We start from the raw sequence: 19,153 nt of genomic DNA, 5'->3' as shown, positions 1-19,153 counted from the left end.
AGGTGGAAATGGCAATTTAAAATTGTGATATGTGCTGCAATGGCTGGCCTGAGAGCTACTTTAATGGATGGCGCAATAAGTTCTGTAACCCACATATAGCATTTCATTTACAGGCCCTAGGTGCATATAATATACCATGTACTAGGGACTTATAAGGAAATTAAATGTGGCGATTAGGTGGATGTCAATTTTACCATGTTGAAAAGGGATGGCAGAAGCACTTTACCACTGGTTAACAAGGGCAACTTCCTAATGCCAACAAAAATGTGTTGTGCTACTGAAGGCAAGAATCTGGGTAACACCATGCAAATGATGGTCATTTACCACAATATCCAAGCGCCACATTGTTTTGGGAATCTTTTGACCCTGAGCCTTTGGTGAACATATGGTGAAAACTTGAATCCTGTCTGCCCAGTAATGTTTGGAGGTGGGTAATTGTAAATTTCTGTGTTTTCTACAAATGGTATTTTACCACCAACTAGATGTTGTATCCTGATGACACCCCAGTTTAATAATTGATCTATTCCACAGGTCAATACGTCATGCCTTATTTATACGTGCTTGGACTAGTGATATACTAGTGATATATTTGCTATATGTAGTGAATTGGTCAAATACACAAGGTTATTATTACCCAATGAATAGCACTGTATTTTATGTAGCCAGACATTACTTTGGATAATTGTTCACTTTCACTGTCTTTACCTCTCACAAGCAGTGCAATGCTTCACTTTTATATGTATTACATCTATATATACACCAGTGTAAATTGATATGCTTTACTTAATGAAAAACCCCCCTACAAAGTTCATGAACTACGTGACTACGCCGGAGACCGCCATACCGCTGGTTCCAGGTACGTGGGATCTACCCATGTCAGGCGTCTTCCAATGCCCACGATCCCCCATTCATTGCAGTAGCGCCCGACCTCTAGTGTACTCTCCTCTCTGCCCAGCACCCCCTGTGAGGGCCCTGAATCTGTCTCCAACCGCTGCAAGGTCTAACAAGCCACCACATCTGATCCAAGGTGGGCACGAACAGGGCTTCACCATGGCCTACACAGGTTTCCACAGAGGCCTGGATACGACGTGCCTGACTTCATTCCCTCGGCAGCCTAAATGGCAACCTCAGCTCCGTCTCTGGATTACTCCCCCCCCCCTTTCCTTTTTACCGCTGCCCCCTAGTGGGGCCATGTTCTTCCGCCCTGATTATGTGTCTATTCTAAACTGCCTTTCCTGAGCCCTGAGACCTGAGCAACATGGCTGATGCCCGGTGGAGCTGCTAGACAGCTCTTGAGGAGATTGGCCTTGGTTCCCCCTCGACCGTCACCTACCCAGCCGGACATTGGGCACAGTTCTTCTTTGTCTCCCTGCTATGGCTCCTTCCTCCCCTCCCTCCTAAGAATTCTCACAACTCTGCTTTTGTTTATTGTACCTTACTATGCTCCTGTAACTGATGTAACTTGTTATGTAACAATCCTGTCTAGCCAGTGCTATATATAACTGTTCAAATCATATCAAAACCATTTTCCCTGATCGCTGAGACCTGAGCAACATGGCTGATGCCCGATGGAGCTGCTAGACAGCTGTAGAGGAGATTGGCTCTGGTTTCCCCCTCGACCTACCCAGCCGGACATTGGACTAAGTTCCTCCTCGTCTCCCTGCTAAGGATCCTTCCTCCCCTCCCTCCTACAAATCCCAGCAACATTGTTCTGTTTACTGTACCTTACTATGTTCTTGTAACTGATGTAACTTGTAACGCAACAATCTGAAGTGTAAAGCGCTCTGATACCCTCTGGGGTCTGGTTCACGCTATACAAAACTTAAAAAGAAAAAGAAAATAAATTAACATATTTTGTGTGAATGTTTTTGAGTAATTTAATCACAGCATGAGAATACCCTAACAGCAAGGCAATCAAGGGATCTTCAGAGTAGATCAGAGACAATTGTTGTGTATATGGTATGATAGACCCAGGATCTGAGAAGTACAGGGTTAACTCATCAATCAATACTGTTTCTGGATATATACAGCACTTATATTCGCTTGGTGCCTGGATCGCTCTAAAAATATTCGACTTTTCTAGCACCTGCTCTTTGGTACAGAAGGCCTGAAAGACACACTTATTGTTCGGGGTCGGTGAGGCTCTGATTTTTGGTTTCTCAAAAGAAATTCCAAGAGTGCTTTTCATAGATTCTGTGAGAGCATTGGCCTGCATAATCAGGCTATTCACTGAGTCTGTCTCCTTTCAGCTTGAACAAACGCATCTCCATTCTATCCCATTCACTCTTTTGCCTACTTCAAAAACAGTGTTCTCTTGTACATTATAGGACATCTGAACTTACAACTGTACATTATGTTCTAATTCAGTCAGGACGGGGAGATATGTGGTGGTTTGTAATCTATCGAGTTCCTGAATTCTGCTAACCACTTTTCTTCCTGCCTCTGCCCCATCTTTCCTGCCTTTGGTTGATTGAAAAGACCCAGGCTCAAAGTCTGACTCTGCACTGGAGTCTAGTTTGATATGAGAGCATACTACTACCTTGAACTTGTACCCTTTAGTATGTAATCCTGATTGATCTGAGGATTTAAATGGATTATGCATAGGATATCTACACAAATCCACTGAGCTCTGGTTCTTTGAATGCTAGCTTGAACCTTGGGTCATTTTTCACCTCTGCAACAATTACACTTGGACTTACTCCTTTCAGAGAGTCTACCTGTTCTTTCCTTACAACTCTCGGTAAAAGGTGGAGAAATTGTGGAAGCAGTAGTAGTGAAAGACTTCTGACTGGGGGAGGCTTGCTGGTGCATTCCACAGTTGACTTACTTATGGGCTCAGATATGCCCAGCCAGCTTTGGTCTTTTTGCAGAAGCAGCTGCAGGGAACCAACTTTCATAAATAAGGTGTAGAATAATATGCTGTACTTTTCTGTGTCTTAGTGACATTTATTATTTACACATGCTTAATGTCCTGTCGCAGTATTGGCACCCCTTGTGAAGCTCCCACCATACACTTAAATTTACGCTGGTCTGCCAGGTAACTTAGACCTTCAACTCTTTTAGGATCTTTCCAGGTGTGTGCTGGGGTTTATCCAGCCTCCCTACAATTTCCCTTTTTGATAGGTCACATACTGCTCAATCCTACCTTTCATTAATGAGTGTTTTATTCCATTTCCAATATTTCTTTCCTAATCCCATGCCCCTCTCTCAGTTTAAGTAGGGCTATGCTGGATCTAGATGTGCTTGTTAGTTATCATGTATAGCACTGCTGTCCCTTATCACCTATGTTCTGGGCTGATGATGTCATCTGGCGATTGCATCTTGTAGCAAAAGCTTGTGGTTGCTCTCGAAAAAGATCTGGTTGAGTTTAGGGTAACGGTGATGGGAACTGCACTGAATCATGCAATGTTGCTGCTGTCTTAAGGAGTTTATCCCCTTCAATCTCCCTCTCGTCTTCTCTGTCATGCAGTTCATCTGCTTGGGAGGCACCTAACTCTGAGGTTTCAGGACTTGCCCTTCAGCCCTCTGCCATTGGTATGCTACGAGTTGCACACCGCGACAGGTGTAGCCATCATTAGTGCAGCAGGATCAGTGGCACCTGGGCCCAGGGGTTTGAAGGGATCCCTGCTGTTATAGCTGTTTTTTTACCAGTGTTCAGTCAACCGGATTATCTGGTTGAGGGAACACCATGCCCATCCGATTTTACCGGATGGAAAATTCTCTTTGTTAAAATTTCAGGAGGATTGGAAAGGTGTTGCAGCAGACATGTAGCCTGACCCCTTAATATGGCTTGGGAGGAGCATGCATGGTTCCCCCTACCAGCCTCCCATACCACTGACATCCTACCTGCCCCCTCCCTGCCCCCACACCATCATTCACCACTTCCTCTTAATAGGTGGTAAATGCAAGCATTAATCCAGTTAGAATACGTAATTCCTTCCGAAATTTTCTTTGCTGAATTTGGAAATCCCAGGTCCTTTTAATTGTTTTCTATTTCATGAGAATTAACTCATAAGAGCATGGCAGTGGCAGGATGCTACCACACAGTACTTGTGTTCAGATGTACAGTGTTTGGATCCTTCCATTATCATGCAACTCATATTGTGAGACTCATAAGTGTGTTGCTTCACACGCTCTGCACCCGCCAACTCAAATAATTCATTTTAGATTGTGGTGCGCCTTCCATGACGTAGCTTTCATACAGTCCCCCCAAGTGGCATGGCTACTTTAAATGTGACAGCATAGGTTTTTGTATTTTTATTACATACCAGTGTGGCTGGCAACCATGATTCCATTTTTTAAAGAACAAACTACTACCCTTGACCTTGCCAGGTAGGTCGCTCCCTCACCACACAGCTCCGCCTGTGTTGACCTGCCCGCTGCTGCTGCTGGTAAGTTCACCCCTCTGCTTGTTGTCTCTTTGCCCTTGCCGGCTGTCCCCCTCGCTGCCCCCGGCTTTCTGTGCCTGTCTTCCTCTGCTTGTTGCCCTTTTTGCCTTCTGTTCCCCTCGTGTGCCCCCGATTTTGTGACCATTTTGCCTTCTGCTACCCTCGTGTGCCCCTGATTCTGTGACCATTTTGCCTTCTGTTCCCCTCGTGTGCCCCCGATTCTGTGACCATTTTGCCTTCTGTTCTCCTCGTGTGCCCCTAATTCTGTGACCATTTTGCCTTCTGTTCCCCTAGTGTGCACCCGATTCTCTGCCCGTTTTGCCTTCTGTGCCCCTGATTCTGTGCCCGGTTGCCCCCGGTTACCTCGCCGCTCCCGGTCCCCGATGCTGCGTCCCCTGCGGCCCTGCCCCCCTCACTGACCATTCGCTGCCTCTGCCTCCTGCCTCCCAGCTGCTCCTCCCTCCCACCTCCCCATATATGGCGGCTGCTGCGCTGTGAGGAGAGCGACCCCTGACCTTGCCAGGTAGGTCGCTCCACCACCACACAGCTCCGCCTGTGTTGTCCTGCCCGCTGCTGGTAAGTTCGCCCCTCTGCTTGTTGTCTTTGTGCCCTTGCCGGCTGTCCCCCTCGCTGCCCCCGGCTTTCTGTGCCCGTCTTCCTCTGCTTGTTGCCCTTTTTGCCTTCTGTTTCCCTCGTGTGCCCCCGATTCTGTGACCATTTTGCCTTCTGTTCCCCTCGTGTGCCCCCGATTCTGTGACCATTTTGCCTTCTGTTCCCCTCGTGTGCCCCCGATTCTGTGACCATTTTGCCTTCTGTTCCCCTCGTGTGCCCCCGATTCTGCGACCATTTTGCCTTCTGTTCCCCTCGTGTGCCCCCGATTCTGTGACCATTTTGCCTTCTGTTCTCCTCATGTGCCCCTGATTCTGTGACCATTTTGCCTTCTGTTCCCCTCGTGTGCCCCCGATGCTGCGCCCGTTTGGCCTTCTGTGCCCCTGATTCTGTGCCCGGTTGCCTCCGGTTACCTCGCCGCTCCCGGTTCCCGCCGCTGTGTCCCCTGTGGCCCCGCCCCACTCACTGACATTCGCTGCCCCTGCCTCCCGCCTCCCAGCTGCTCCTCCCTCCCACCTCCCCATATATGGCGGCCGAACTGCAGCTATAGCAGCCTCAGAGCCTCCGAAGCACCCGCCAAGAAGGACCTCAACCACCTCCAATGCATCCTACTGAACACCCGCTCCGCACACAAACACGCCGTCGAGCTCTGGGATCTACGCGACACATCATCACCGGACGTCGCCTTCCTGACAGAGACCTGGATGAACGACTCCTCCGCACCCGACATCGCCATAGCCATCCCAGGCGGCTATAAGATCGCCCGCAGAGACCGCACCAACGGAGTAGGAGGAGGAATCGTTATCGTCCACAAGAACACCATCAGGGTCTCAACCAACACCGACGACACTCTCTGCACCGCCGAACACATGCACTTCCAGATCCACACGGACCCCAACACCACCCTTAGAGGTACCCTCGTCTATAGACACCCCAGACCCCGACCCCAGTTCAGTGACTCCATCGCGGACTTCATCAGCATGCACGCCCTGACCTCCACAGACTACATCCTCCTCGGAGACCTGAACTTTCACCTGGAAAACAACAAGGACAGCAACTCCACCACCCTGATTGACAACCTCGGACTGAGACAGCTCATCACAACACCGACCCATTCCGCCGGCCACACGCTAGACCCCGTCTTCTCCTCAAGCTCCCACGTCTCCTTCAGCCACACCACCGAACTCCTCTGGACCGACCACCGCTGCATCCACTTCACCTTCCAGAAACCCACCGCACCCAACAGATCCCACTCCGCTGCTGGAATAAAGTCCTCGCTCTCAGACCACCCACCGACCCCTCCAACACCGACGACGCTGCCCACAACCTCAGACGATGGATAGACGACTGCGCCAAAACCCTCGCCCCGCTGAAGAAACCCACCTACAGAGACACCAGCAAGAGAGCCAGCTGGTTCACTCCGGAACTCCTAGCATCCAAGCGTACCTGCTGGAAACTAGAGAATAAATAGCACAGTGAAAAGACACCGGACAGCCACGCAGCCCACAAAGACGCCATCCGCAACCACCATCACCTCATCAGGTCCGCCAAGAGGATCTCCTTCAAAGACCGCCTCGACAACAACGCACACAACAGCAAGGAGCTCTTCAACATAGTGAAGGAACTCTCCAACCCCAGCTCCAACATCAACGACATCCCGCCGTCGCAAGCCCTGTGCGACTCCCTCACCACCTTCTTCCACCGCAAGATCGCCGACATCCACGACAGCTTCAACACCCAGACAGCCCCAACAGACACCGACACACCAGACTCGCCACACACCATCGACCACGACCCCTTGCCAGCATGGACCAACGTGAACATCGATGACACCATCAAGACCATGAGCAAAATCCACTCCGGCTCCCCGTCAGACTCTTTCCCGCACCACATCTTCAACAAAGCCAGCAGCTCCATCGCACCCCACCTGCACAACGTCATCAATCTCTCCTTCGAGACCGCGACCTTCCCAGAGAGCTGGAAACACGCTGAGATCCACGCCCTACTCAAAAAACCCAAGGCGGACCGAGAGACCTCAAGAACTTCCGGCCCATCTCCCTGCTTCCGTTTCCAGCCAAGGTCATCGAGAAGATCGTCAACTGACAGCTAACCCGATACCTCATACAAAACAGCATCCTGGACCCATCCCAGTCAGGGTTCTGCAGTAACCACAGCACCGAGACTGCCCTCATCGCCGCCACCAATGACATCAGGACCCTGCTGGACAACGGTGAGACCGCAGCCCTCATCCTGCTGGATCTCTCCGCCGCCTTCGACACTGTCTGCCACCGCACTCTACGCACATGCCTCCATGACACAGGGATCCGAGACAAGGCCCTGGAATGGACCACCTCCTTCCTCTCCGGCAGAACCCAGAGAGTCCGCCTCCCCCATTCCGATCCGAAGCATCCGAGATCACCTGCGGTGTACCCCAGGGATCATCCCTCAGCCCGACACTGTTCAACATCTACATGGCCCCGCTCGCATGCATCGCCCAACAGCACGACCTCAACATAATCTCCTACACCGATGACACTCAACTGATCCTCTCCCTCACCAAGGACCTCCTCACCGCCAAACCCAACCTCCATGAAGGAATGAAGGCTGCCGCCGACTGGATGAAGAGCAGCCGACTAAAGCTGCACATGGACAAGACGGAGGTCCTCATCCTCGGCTCCAACCCTTCAGCCTGGGACGACTCCTGGTGGCCAACGACACTGGGGGCAGCCCCGACACCCACCGACCACGCACACAACCTGGGCGTCATCCTCGACTCAATGCTCTCCATGACCAAGCAAGTCAACGCAGTCTCCTCCTCCTGCTTCAACACCCTCTGCATGCTCCGCAGGATCTACAGGTGGATCCCGACAGATACAAGAAGAACAGTCACCCAGGCCCTCGTCAGCAGCAGACTCGACTATGGAAACGCCCTCTATGCCGGGAGCCCCGGCCAAGCTCATCAAACGACTGCAATGCATTCAAAACGCCTCTGCACGCCTCATATTTGATGTGCCACGCCACAGCCACATCACCCCCCACCTGAGAAACCTGCACTGGCTCCCCGTCGACAGGAGAATCTCCTTCAAACTCCTCATCCACGCACACAAGGCACTCCACAAGTCCGGCCCAGCCTACCTCAACAGACGACTCTTTTTCTACGTCCCTAACCACCAGCTCCGCTCCTCTGACCTCTCCCTCGCCACCGTCCCGCGCATCCGAAGAACAACCACCGGCGGAAGATCCTTCTCCCACCTCGCCGCCAAGACCTGGAACACCCTTCCACTCAGCCTACGACAGACCCAAGACCTGTTGACCTTCAGGAGGCTACTCAAGACCTGGCTGTTCGACCAGTAGCGGCACCCCCTCCCCTTTTTTTCCCCAGCGCCTTGAGACTACAAATTCTGTGATTGATTGATTGATTGACTACAATTGCTTGTGTTGCTAGCTAGCAGGGTGGGCAGCAATAATGTCCCTCAACTTCTATTTGTCTTGAGTACATTTCTGTACAGTGCCCCAGCTGTAGATCAGGCCCTTCATTTTAGTTTCCAGAGTTCCCTTCCAGGTGCTTTGTTGGCAGATGTCGGATGTTACTTGAGCCAGTGTTCCTGTATTGTACATAGTCCTTAAGGTCCAGAATCGGATTCTGGCCTTGTTCTTGGCACTCAGAATTTCCATCATTCTGTCAGTAGGTGCCTTAAGGCATTGACTGCTGTCATTTATGCATATCTCCTGCAAAGTCTCTGGAAGCCCCTCCTGCCAAGAAGATTTAGTGGTTTTTGCTTCTCTTACCGTAACAAATGCTTTTTATTTGGAGCAAAGTTTTTCGCCTTGTTCCCAATCTAGAGGACCAGTGGATTGCGTTTCGTCTGGTCTCTACCCTTTGACCTGTCTGGCTTGGGTGACCCTTCCAGTAGACATAGCTCCCACCAGAATAGTTCTCCAGGTCACTTAAACACACAAACCCCTTGACCACTTCAAGTTGGCAGTTCTCCGAGGGGAGAAATTGGAACATAGCTTATGTTAAACTTGTGATAAAATTGATTCACATATATAAGTAAATAGACAGCGTAGGTTGAACTACTTATCAATGACCCACTGTTAAATGCAGATCCCATCTCCTAATAAATGAACTAGCTAATTTGACTGTTGGAGTTGTATGGTTGTATGCATTAATTCGATATTTATTTTACCAATTCCTTGTTACTTTTGATTTGTGATGGTAGTGAAAAGACATCATTAAATGTCAGCTTCCAAGCATATTTTTCGTTGTGTTAAATTACTCAATACAATGAAAACTAAATTGATTATTTTAGTAACTGGATTAACAGTATCCAAGTAGTTTTGACAAATGTAATAATTTTGTATTTGCAGTTCCATTTAACAGTTAGCCACGGGAGCTTGGTGTTCCTTGGCCTTGCATTACCCTATGTACCTTTGCCACCACTGATTGGATTCATCTGCGACAAAAAACCTGTAAGTATGACATATTCTTATTCTGCATGAAAACACTATCAAGCGTCTAAATGTTGAATTGACGAAACACATTGATTTTTGTCTGTCATTCATAGGTCACAAGGGATCACTATTGCAACAATGATCCCTTTTCCCCTTATAATGTTACTGAAATGGTCACTTTTCAGACGAGCTAGCACCCAGCAAAGTGGGGAGATAAGGACATATGTGCACCATCACTTGACAGGAGATAAGCAAGAACTAGTCGCCAAACACTTTTAGGGTTCCCTCGTAGATAGCAGTGGAGTAATTAAGGGTGTCACCGTGAGTTGCAGGTGTGACTCCTCTTGCGATCTCCTGCCTGCCTTTTCTCTTCTTCTATGGAATTATAAAGACCGTTAAACGAGTAGTTTGTTGTCAGTGGATTAGAAATAATACTTGAACATAAACCATAAAACAAGGTGAAAAGAATTAAAAACACTAAAATACAGAACACTGAATTAAATCCAGATAAAACCAGGGAAAAATAACACAGGGCCAAATGATGCCTGTACCTCTGATCAATCTATTGAGTATCCGACCCTCATTTGTTCATGTATCTTTCTGTAAAGATTATGCATTTCCTTATCTTGCCTATTAAAGATATATTTCAGTCATTGCAAATAAAATGTTAAAGTTTTAATGGAATATCATTGCTAAATGCCCTTCTGCACAGCTTGGAAATATTGACATGAATAGGTAAAGAGTTAAGGAGTGCTGACTACTGCAATCAGCATATCGACAAACGCCACGTTAAATACAATAAACAAAGGGGACATTTTAGGGTGCATCGGAAGAAACCAAGGAGGATTGTTAAGGGTCACCTAAACCCAGTCCCAAGATTTCTGTGTGTTAGACCTGACACCTTGGCGTGGGTCTCCCTTCCATTTTTGCTGTTGCTTCATGTGTTTTTGCTGGTGTTAGATGCTTTGGGCACTGTGCCACTGCTGTCCAGTGCCACAGTGCAAGTGCTCCCTATTGTAAATTGATGTATGAATTTGTGATTCCATGATTGGTTGGTTTGGTTTACCTGTCAGACGCTAGTACAGTGCACCAGGAGTGCTCAGGGCTGGTAATCCAAATGCTGCTGGTGGGCTTGCAGCACTGGTTGTGCCACATACAGAAGCAGCCTGTAAATGTTTGTCTAAGGGCTGCCATTGCAGAGCCTGCATGCAGTCTGGTACTGTCATGTTGACTGGGCAAGTGTACCCACTTGCCAGTCCCTAAACCTTCCCTTTTCTCTTCATATCAGACACCCCTATGATAGGCCCAAGGGCAGGGTGCATTGTAAGTATAAGGTAGGACATGCCCTGGTGTGTGTGGCATGTTCTAATAGTGAATTACAGCCATTTTCGTTTTTTTCACTATTGCAAGGCTACCTGTTCACCATAGGCCAGAATGGCCAGGTCGATTATTACATCTTATAATCCTAACTGACTCAGGGAACATGGTAGAAATTCGAGTTTAGTATGCCTGAACTCAGAATGATAAAATACATATTTTAGTGAAGTTGGTTTTAACATTCTGTGTTTGAAAATACCACTTTTAGAAAGTAGGTATTTTCCTGTCTAACCATTCAAAACTACCTCTGCTAGGCTGTGTATTCCTTGTCTGGAGTTTGAGTGACAGGGCTGGGGAATTCCAGGAGACAGGGGGAGGTAGCCCAGTGGTGAATAGAGAGATCTGCATCTAGATGGGAGGGAGGAGTTGCACATGGGACCTGACTGGGGCTGTGCCTTCCCTCCACAATGCTGGCTCCACCTCCTGTGGTGTGTCTGATTTCTCTGCTCTGCACTGTGAAAAGAAAGAAGGAGTCATGTAAACAAAGTGCTCCAGGACTGACCAGAACTGGTTTTGACTAGGCAAAGGCCTCTCTGCCTTCAGAGAACAAAGGAAAACTTAGTATAAATATTGGGACGCCAACCCAAGAACTTTAGATCACTTTGGGAAACAAGAAGAAACCTCTGCTGAGGAGAGGAACCAAGAAGAAACTGAGGAGATACTATCCCTGAACCTGGGGGATTGGCTTGCAGTGGTTGCCTACTACCAAAGAGAGGAGAAAGGAACTTTGTGTGTACTTTTGCTCAACTTGTAAGGATCTCCAAGGGCTTGGAAAAGAGCTTGCCTCCTGCTGAAGTCTCAGGGACAACAGACTTCAACCACCAGCTCCCCAGAGTTCTTTAGAAGTGCTTGCTGCTCTTTTTGGGCCTTCTGAGGGACTGCGTTTTGCAGGGAGCTGGAAGCGCGACTCAAGAAGAAGAAGCGCGACACATCGCAGCCGCTGCCGTCGCATCTCTGAACAAGGGTGACGCCGCTGTAGCTGAAGCATTGTTGCACCGCATCCCGAGAAGCGTCCCGCAACACCGAAGAAGTGTGTCGCCGTCGCAGCCATTGTAGCTGTTGCATCTTGGATGTCGCCGCTGTAGCTGTCGCATTGCACCACGTCAAGAAAAGCGTCTCGCATCCACGGAGAAGCGTGCCATCGTCGGAGTTGCTGCCGTCGCATCACTGAACAAGGGTGTCGCCGCTGTAACTGTCGCATCGAGCGGAAGCGTCTCGCATCGCTGGAGAAGAGTGGCACGCCAAAGCCGCTGTCGTCGCATCACTGGACAAGGGTGTCGCCGCTGAGCTGACGCATCGAGCCGAGATCTCTCGCAACATCGGAGAAGCGTGCCGCATCAGGAAGATCTTCACGTCTTTATTTCTTTGCACCAAACTTTCATTGCATCACCTTCGTTGCAACACTTTCGTTGCCGTGCGTGTCGCATCTGAAGGTACATTGAACTAAAAGTGTTGCATTTAAGAACTAAAGAGAACTAAGCTAAAGCTACCATTTTAAAGTAACAGTATTGTGGATTTTTGTTGTTTATGGTCTTGTGGTAAATCTATAAAAAGAATACTTATTTTTGATTTAAAACTTGTGTGGTATCCATCTGTAGTGTTGTCACTTGATTACTGTATGTGTTCACAAATGCTTCACACACTACCTCTGAGATAAGCCTGTCTGCTCGTGACAAGCTACCAAGGGGGTGAGCAGGGGTTATTTTAGGAGTGTACCCATTTACCCTGACTAGAGGAGAGGATCCTATTTGTCACAAGTGCATACCTGTGCCAACTAGAGACCCCCAAATCTAACACTGTGTAATGTGAATAACTCCTCCTTTGGATAAAACACAAATATAACTCAATTTGAAAAAGTGGCCCAAATCTGGTTTAAAGCTGGTGTGTACTACTGTGGTAAAGAGGAATAATCAGGAAAATGACTTAGGGTAGCAGTGGAGGGTAAATGTATAGGTTGAGGGAAGTAGCATGGGTCCAGATGCACAAACCTATTTTGAAGTCACAAATGGCCCGATTCACAGAGTCGAGAAGTTTGTGACCAGAATAAAGTATTTTACGACGTACAAAGCCCTAACTTGCGGCATGTTGAGGGTGTCCCTTCCTAATAGCCAACCGCAATGGTATGTGTAAATGTTTTGCAGCTGAAATGCGGTTGCACAGCATTCACATTTTACCACCTGCTTCAGGTTGGTGGTAACCCATTCGCAATTGGGAAGGGGGTCCCGAAGGCACCACTTCCCTTTTGTGAATGTTTATAAAAATATTTTTTTAAAGCAGGCTGTGGTCCCAGGGAGCACGGCCCACTCTACAAAAATGAAAGAAAACTTTTCATTTTTCTTTTTGAAACCCATTCTGTAGGAAGGTGGATATCTGACTATGGTTACCCCAAAATTTTTGCCTAGTGTCTAGCTGGTTTTTCGACTTAGTTGGCCTGAGATTCTGCCATTCAGGGTCTCAGGCTGTCTGCTCTCTCTTTAAAATGGACTCCATGTACCCTAGGTACATACCCAATTGGTAAGGGTCACCTTATTGGACCCTGTACAGTGTACCCTAGGTACCCAGGGCATAGGTGTACCCTAGGCCTCCCAGGGGCTGCAGCATGTATTATGCCACCCCTGGCCTGGCCCTCCAATCAGACACAACTGGCTCATCACTCAGCTGGGGCAAGGTCATGTAATCACCCCTTGCTTAGATATAGTATACCTATATCTACCCTTAAAATAGACACATGTGTACCTATCAGCCACTCCTATGGCAGGCCTTAACAATCCTGGAGGCAGAGTGCTTGGTAACATGTGAGATGGTGCTCTAGCATGAGCTGAGCCTGTCTGCAGCTTTCGGAACCATGTCCTTATAGCTGTTCTATGATATAGCCTACCATATACTCTTAAAGTGCCTTATAATCTTAAACGGTTATGGTAACTATGGTTTGGCTTTATCAAAACATGTCATGTAAGGTGTCTAACACTTAGGAATAATACCCCCATGCCATTTCTGGTGATGAGGATATTATTCCCCCATTCTAGAGGGAGAGACATGTTAAAATCCTACTTTGCTGTTTAACTCTGACCAAAGCCTCAGCATCACAAAATGGATGCTGCTGCCACAGACACAAGTCTGACCTCCTGCAGCTGGGAGCCCTCCCAGCCAGGGAGGCCTGGACAATAGGTTTCCTGCTTGGGGAGGTGCTAGCACCTCCCCAGACAGACTTTAGTGTATTGGGGCAGAGAGGGCTGAAAGGAATGAGACATGCCTGGGGCACACAAGGTGTCCCATGCATAGTCCAGTTCAAACCGGTGCTGGGGCACTCCAGCCCCAGCTCTGGCGCGAAACTGGACAAAGGAAAGGGGGTGTAGCCACTCCCCTTCCTGGTCCCACCCATAGGAGGGACCTTGCAGGTAGCCCAGCCCACTAGCTCAGTATATCAGTAGGTAGCTGAGCCCTGCTAAATTAGATTGAATCTGCAACTTGAACAGAAACTCTGGACCTTCGGCATTCGACCTCAGGAAGAAGACTGAAGAATCTCCCTTGTGGCCAAGGAGTGACCACCCTGGGCAACCAGGCACCATCCAGCGACCGCTGCTTTGCTTTGCAACTGATCCTACGAGGGACGACTGCAGAGACTGACCAGCGCCGAGACTTCCAGACACCTCTGACCCAGATCCACATCTCTAGCGAAGCTGAGACCCGTGGAGGCGACGAGGGACGTGGGACCGGCGCCCTGGGAAAAGTGGCTAGTACCTGACTAGCGCGACTTCCGAGGCTCCCTCGAGGCTGTGCTTGGGGAATTGAGAAGCCCCCATCTCGAGCACCATCTGCAAAGAAGATCCGCTCCCCACACTTCACGTGTCCTGCATGGGGCCCTTCTGCACCTGAGTTGCTCGACGTGTTGTCCGGTTGCTGGCCCGTTGGCTAGTGACCTCTGCGACGACGAACCTTTGTTTTCAACTTGCTGGTCCGGCTCCTCCAGACTGGCACCCGCTCCTCTGTGAAAGAGAAGCACCCCAGACCTTCCTGGTCTGCACCAGAAGCAAGTCCTCCATCCTGCGTGGGTTCCGCTTGCCAAGGCTTGTTGGGTCCTGACTCGACTTCGACGCCGCCGACAGCAAGAGCCTTCGTGGGACAGCTCACCTCCTGGTCATCCTCGACACCTCCTGGTACCCGTGACTACTGCGACAAGCTTCACCTCTTCACCTGCATCTTCACGACATCGCCTGGTTCCTTCCCGGCTCCTGGCTGGTAAACTAGACTCTGTCCCTTCTGCTTGCAGGTATCCTTCCTTCTTGATTCCATCCTTGGGATCCACCGGACACTCTTCACTGACTGCCTGTCAGCAACTTTCCTTCAGGCATCCATAGGAGTCAACGACGAAACCCGACGCAAGTTCACACCTATGCACCCGCAGCCCGTGGGCTAGGTAACTTGAGTACTTCGGTGCTCACAAGGGTATTGACTATCCTAGGGTCTAGTTTCCAAGTCTCGACTTCCTAGCTATACCAGAAATGTCCTAAAACTGCTAATTTCTAATACTTGCATTTCTATCGACTTTTACGCATTACGCGTGAGTGTTTCCACTCTGCACCTGAATCCCGTGGGCCTCCCACTTCCTAACCTTTGGTAGTATAGTGTAGCCCCAGCGATTCCCTAGGCCTAGGCCTATCCTGTGTTCGTGACAGTGGTTCTTATACCACTTACTTAGTATATGGTTTGCGTGGCCACTAGGGCCTAACTGTATTACTTACATGTGTGACTTAATGTATGCTTAAATAAGACTGTGTTGTACTTACTTCGAATCTCATAAAGAGTGCTGAGGGTTTGACTAGAATAAATACATTCTATTTTTATATATATCTATTGTGGTGTCCTTTCATTTGGTATTCAAGGGATTACATATGGTAAAACAGCTGGCTTCACATGCCATTCAGAGTTTAGCCTAAGACTGCTCTTGTCCATGCTACCACTAGAATAGCTGGTCTATAAGGTTGACTTTACAACCAATCACCATAAGGGTTGTTTGGACTGATACAAGGTGTACACTAGAACTAGTGACATCATATATCAGGCCAACTTCTCACACATTCCGTTTTACTTTAAGGAAAACATGCTGCATTTAAAAAAAATGGCTTTATGTAAAAACAATCACAGACATGGTGGTCCACTGATCCCAGCAGGCCACCATCCCTGTGGTTTTTGCGAGTCCCAATGGTCTCAAACCGAGACCTACCTCATAAATATTATTGAGGTAGGTCTTTTTGCGACCCATTAGAAATCGCAGACAGAGTAAAACACACTTTCGTACAATGGTGTCTGCAATTACGAAATAGTGATTGCAAAAATGTGTTATTTTGTAATCGCAAACTTTTCCCTATGTACATCTGGCCCTAGCGTTTAGATGTGACATTGGTATTGTCTAAAGGATCTTATCCATAGCTTTCTTGTGCTCTTAGTTTCAGCTATTTTAGTATGTTTGTAATCAAAGAGACTATAGCAACATCTGCTGTGACTTAAATGATTGTGATTTTTCTGTGATTAAACATTGAAAAAGCAGCAGTGTATTAATGGAAAGGTGGCTGAACTTCAGGTGAGAGTCCGAATTCCCCGTCAGCATCTGGCTAAAAACAAGATGTGTGATTCAGGTAAAATCAGGCTATTTCAATGTGCCTCAAACAATTTGCAGAATTGTTTCTTCCGATCCTGGTTTCTCCACTCCTAACTCCATATCTTATACTAATCTCAGTGCAGTACTTCATGCTCTAGAGGGTGCTGTTACATCAAAGGTGTTTCATGTAAAGTTCATTGATATCCTTTGAGAAGACCACAACCTGAACAAGAATCAGGGGTTACTTATGCGTCCGAAGAACAACGTTTCTCATAAGACACTGTATAAGGTGTAAGCAGCAAATGTGATTCAGTAAAAAAAGCAAACACAGTAACAAGAGCAGGAAGCTGGGTGAGATACTGGTGCTTGTTGACGTTGTGCATCGATCTTGTGGATTCTTCTTGCCAGATGGTACCAAACCTTCACTCCCTAGCATCCCGGAAATGATAGATTAATGATTCCATTCCTTCCACTGTCTGTTCAACCACATTGAGAAAAGGCACTCATAAACCCACTGATTCACCAATACACCTTGGTATATATTTAACACTCATAAACGTTATGAAAAAACACTCACAGTCACTGGATGATGTCATCAGTAGTGTCATTTGAGATGTTATCAGTGATGTCATCAGTGATGTCACTGACCCTGTCATGAGTGATGTAATATGTGGGATCATAAGCAGTGCATTGCGGGGGCGCGAGTTATAGTTAGCTCACTCGCCATAACGGCTGAATTTCACTGGTTTTGTCTGAGTGAAACCTGAACCTAACTATAACGTCCCTGTAACCTTTGGCTTTTTCAGGGAATTTGTAGTTTTGTAAGCACTAGTCACATTTGCAGAGTGGTGGAGAAAGGGAGCGTGGCCTCTGACCAGCTCTATGAATGTCTCAGGGCCATTTGGGGCTCCAGGAGCCAGGCCGAGTGGCCCCCTCTTTCAAATATATAGCCCGGGAAAATGGTGGTCCCAGGCCGGGGGTCAGCAATGGACCCGCTTAATTATTTAGTTTGTGCCCCTGGGAGGTGGCAGTCCCAGGGGAGTCATGTGGTTCTTTCCCAAATATGTTATTTCAGCCCCGGGGCAGCGAGGAAGCTGTGTGGCTCCCCTGCATATGATTACTGCCGTGGGAGGTGGTAGTCCGTGGGGCTGCAAGGGAAGCCATAGGGCCTCCCCTGCACATCTTTAAGGAAATATGTGTGCCCTGGGGAGGAGGCGGTCCCCAAGGCAGCAAGGGAGCAGTACGTATCCCCTGCAGGAAATTTACATTTACTGTCCTGTTGACCCCAGCATTTCAAATATTTAGTGCCTCCGGGAGGTGGCAGCCCATGGGGCTTTGCAAAAGCCTAGAAGAGGGCCCCATGATCCCCCCTCCTTTATTATATTAAGCCGCATTGCCCCCAGGATTTGCTCCACCTGGGAGCTTAATGAAAAAGATGCATCTTTTATAAATGTTGCTACAGATTTGCAGGTCCGCCCGCAAATTCATTGCAAAATTTAAATAAAATGCTTTCTAACCCAAGCGGGGTCCCTGTAGGACCCCCCCCCCCACCACATCCGAGGGATAAGGGTATTCCTACCCTGCTCTCTTTTCAATATTTTTTACTTTTTATGTGGCACTCAGCTTCAGGTCAAGTCCCAAGATGGCTGCCAACACTTCCTGGTTGAAGTGCTGGCAGCCAATCAAATTTTAATAGGATCCGGGAGTCCACTTCAAGGAATCGCGCCCCCAGATATCTATATTATTAAAACTTTAACGTCTCCTAAACTGCTGAGTGGATTTACACCAAATCAAAACAAGCATTTACAATGCAATAGGTCTCGCATTTACCCGAGTTTGAGCTATTCACATTGCAAATAACAATGCCTTTTATTTGTGTTTTTGTTTTTCAAACATAAATAAAAGGCATCGTCATTTACAATGCCAATAGCTTAAACTCGCGTAAATGCGAGACCTATTGCATTGCAAATGCTTGTTGTTCCTTTCACTGTAGCAATAACCTGGTTTGTTTTAAAAAAAATAAGACCTTTGGCGTCATGCTGTTTGTTCATTTGCATCTCACTGATGCTGGGAACAAAGAGATTGCAATCTTTACTGCCGATCTTAAAGCACTTCATTATCTTGTCCTGGTTTTGTATCTCAGCTGGCGCAAACAAGCTGACACTTCACACTGTACCAGACTTTCTGTCTTTCTCTTTTTCACATCCTATTCCCAATTGAAGGACAATGCGAAGTGGCTGCTTGCGTGTTGTATGGATGCGGGTTGAAAACACTAGTGTTATGGTGTACATAGGTGCAGCGCTTTATGCAGTTTTACAGTTGTTCCCTGTTTCTTTATAAATTTATAATGAATGGCACGCCATGTCCTGACTTTGTAACGATATCAGGGTGATTTAATGTCTGAATTAAGTCCTGTAAATATACAATCACACTTGATGTCATAAGCAAGCGTGAAACTTGCTTCAGTTTTATAATTGCATGTTCACTCACTATCAATGGTATGCTATGTATGGAGTGCGTAAGGATAGTAGGGTGAGTTCTTGTTAGTATTGAGTGTTGTAAATATACCATCCGGCTTGATGTCAGCAGCAAGAGTGAAACTTGCTTTAGTTTTATAATTGCACGTTCACTCATTATCAATGATATGCTATGTACGGAGTGCGTAAGGATAGTAGGGTGAGTTCTTGTTAGTATTGAGTCTTGTAAACGTACCGTCCCACTTGAT

The 19,153-nt window shown here is 47.8% G+C and overlaps 1 protein-coding gene across 2 annotated transcripts in view; it reads left to right on the top strand.

Annotated features, from left to right (window-relative positions):
* LOC146820763 (MFS-type transporter SLC18B1-like) overlaps window positions 1–19,153 on the top strand; it is a 709,940-nt gene that overhangs the window by 404,943 nt on the left and 285,844 nt on the right. For both annotated transcript variants that reach the window (XM_085611552.1, XM_085611553.1), the window contains one exon: window positions 9,369–9,470. In XM_085611552.1, coding sequence (XP_085467678.1) covers window positions 9,369–9,470 — 102 coding nt within the window. The remainder of the gene's footprint in view (window positions 1–9,368; window positions 9,471–19,153) is intronic.

Source organism: Triturus cristatus, chromosome 6 (assembly GCF_964204655.1).
Source record: "Triturus cristatus chromosome 6, aTriCri1.1, whole genome shotgun sequence".
Lineage (NCBI taxonomy): Eukaryota > Metazoa > Chordata > Amphibia > Caudata > Salamandridae > Triturus > Triturus cristatus.
This window is presented reverse-complemented; position numbering and strand designations above follow the sequence as displayed.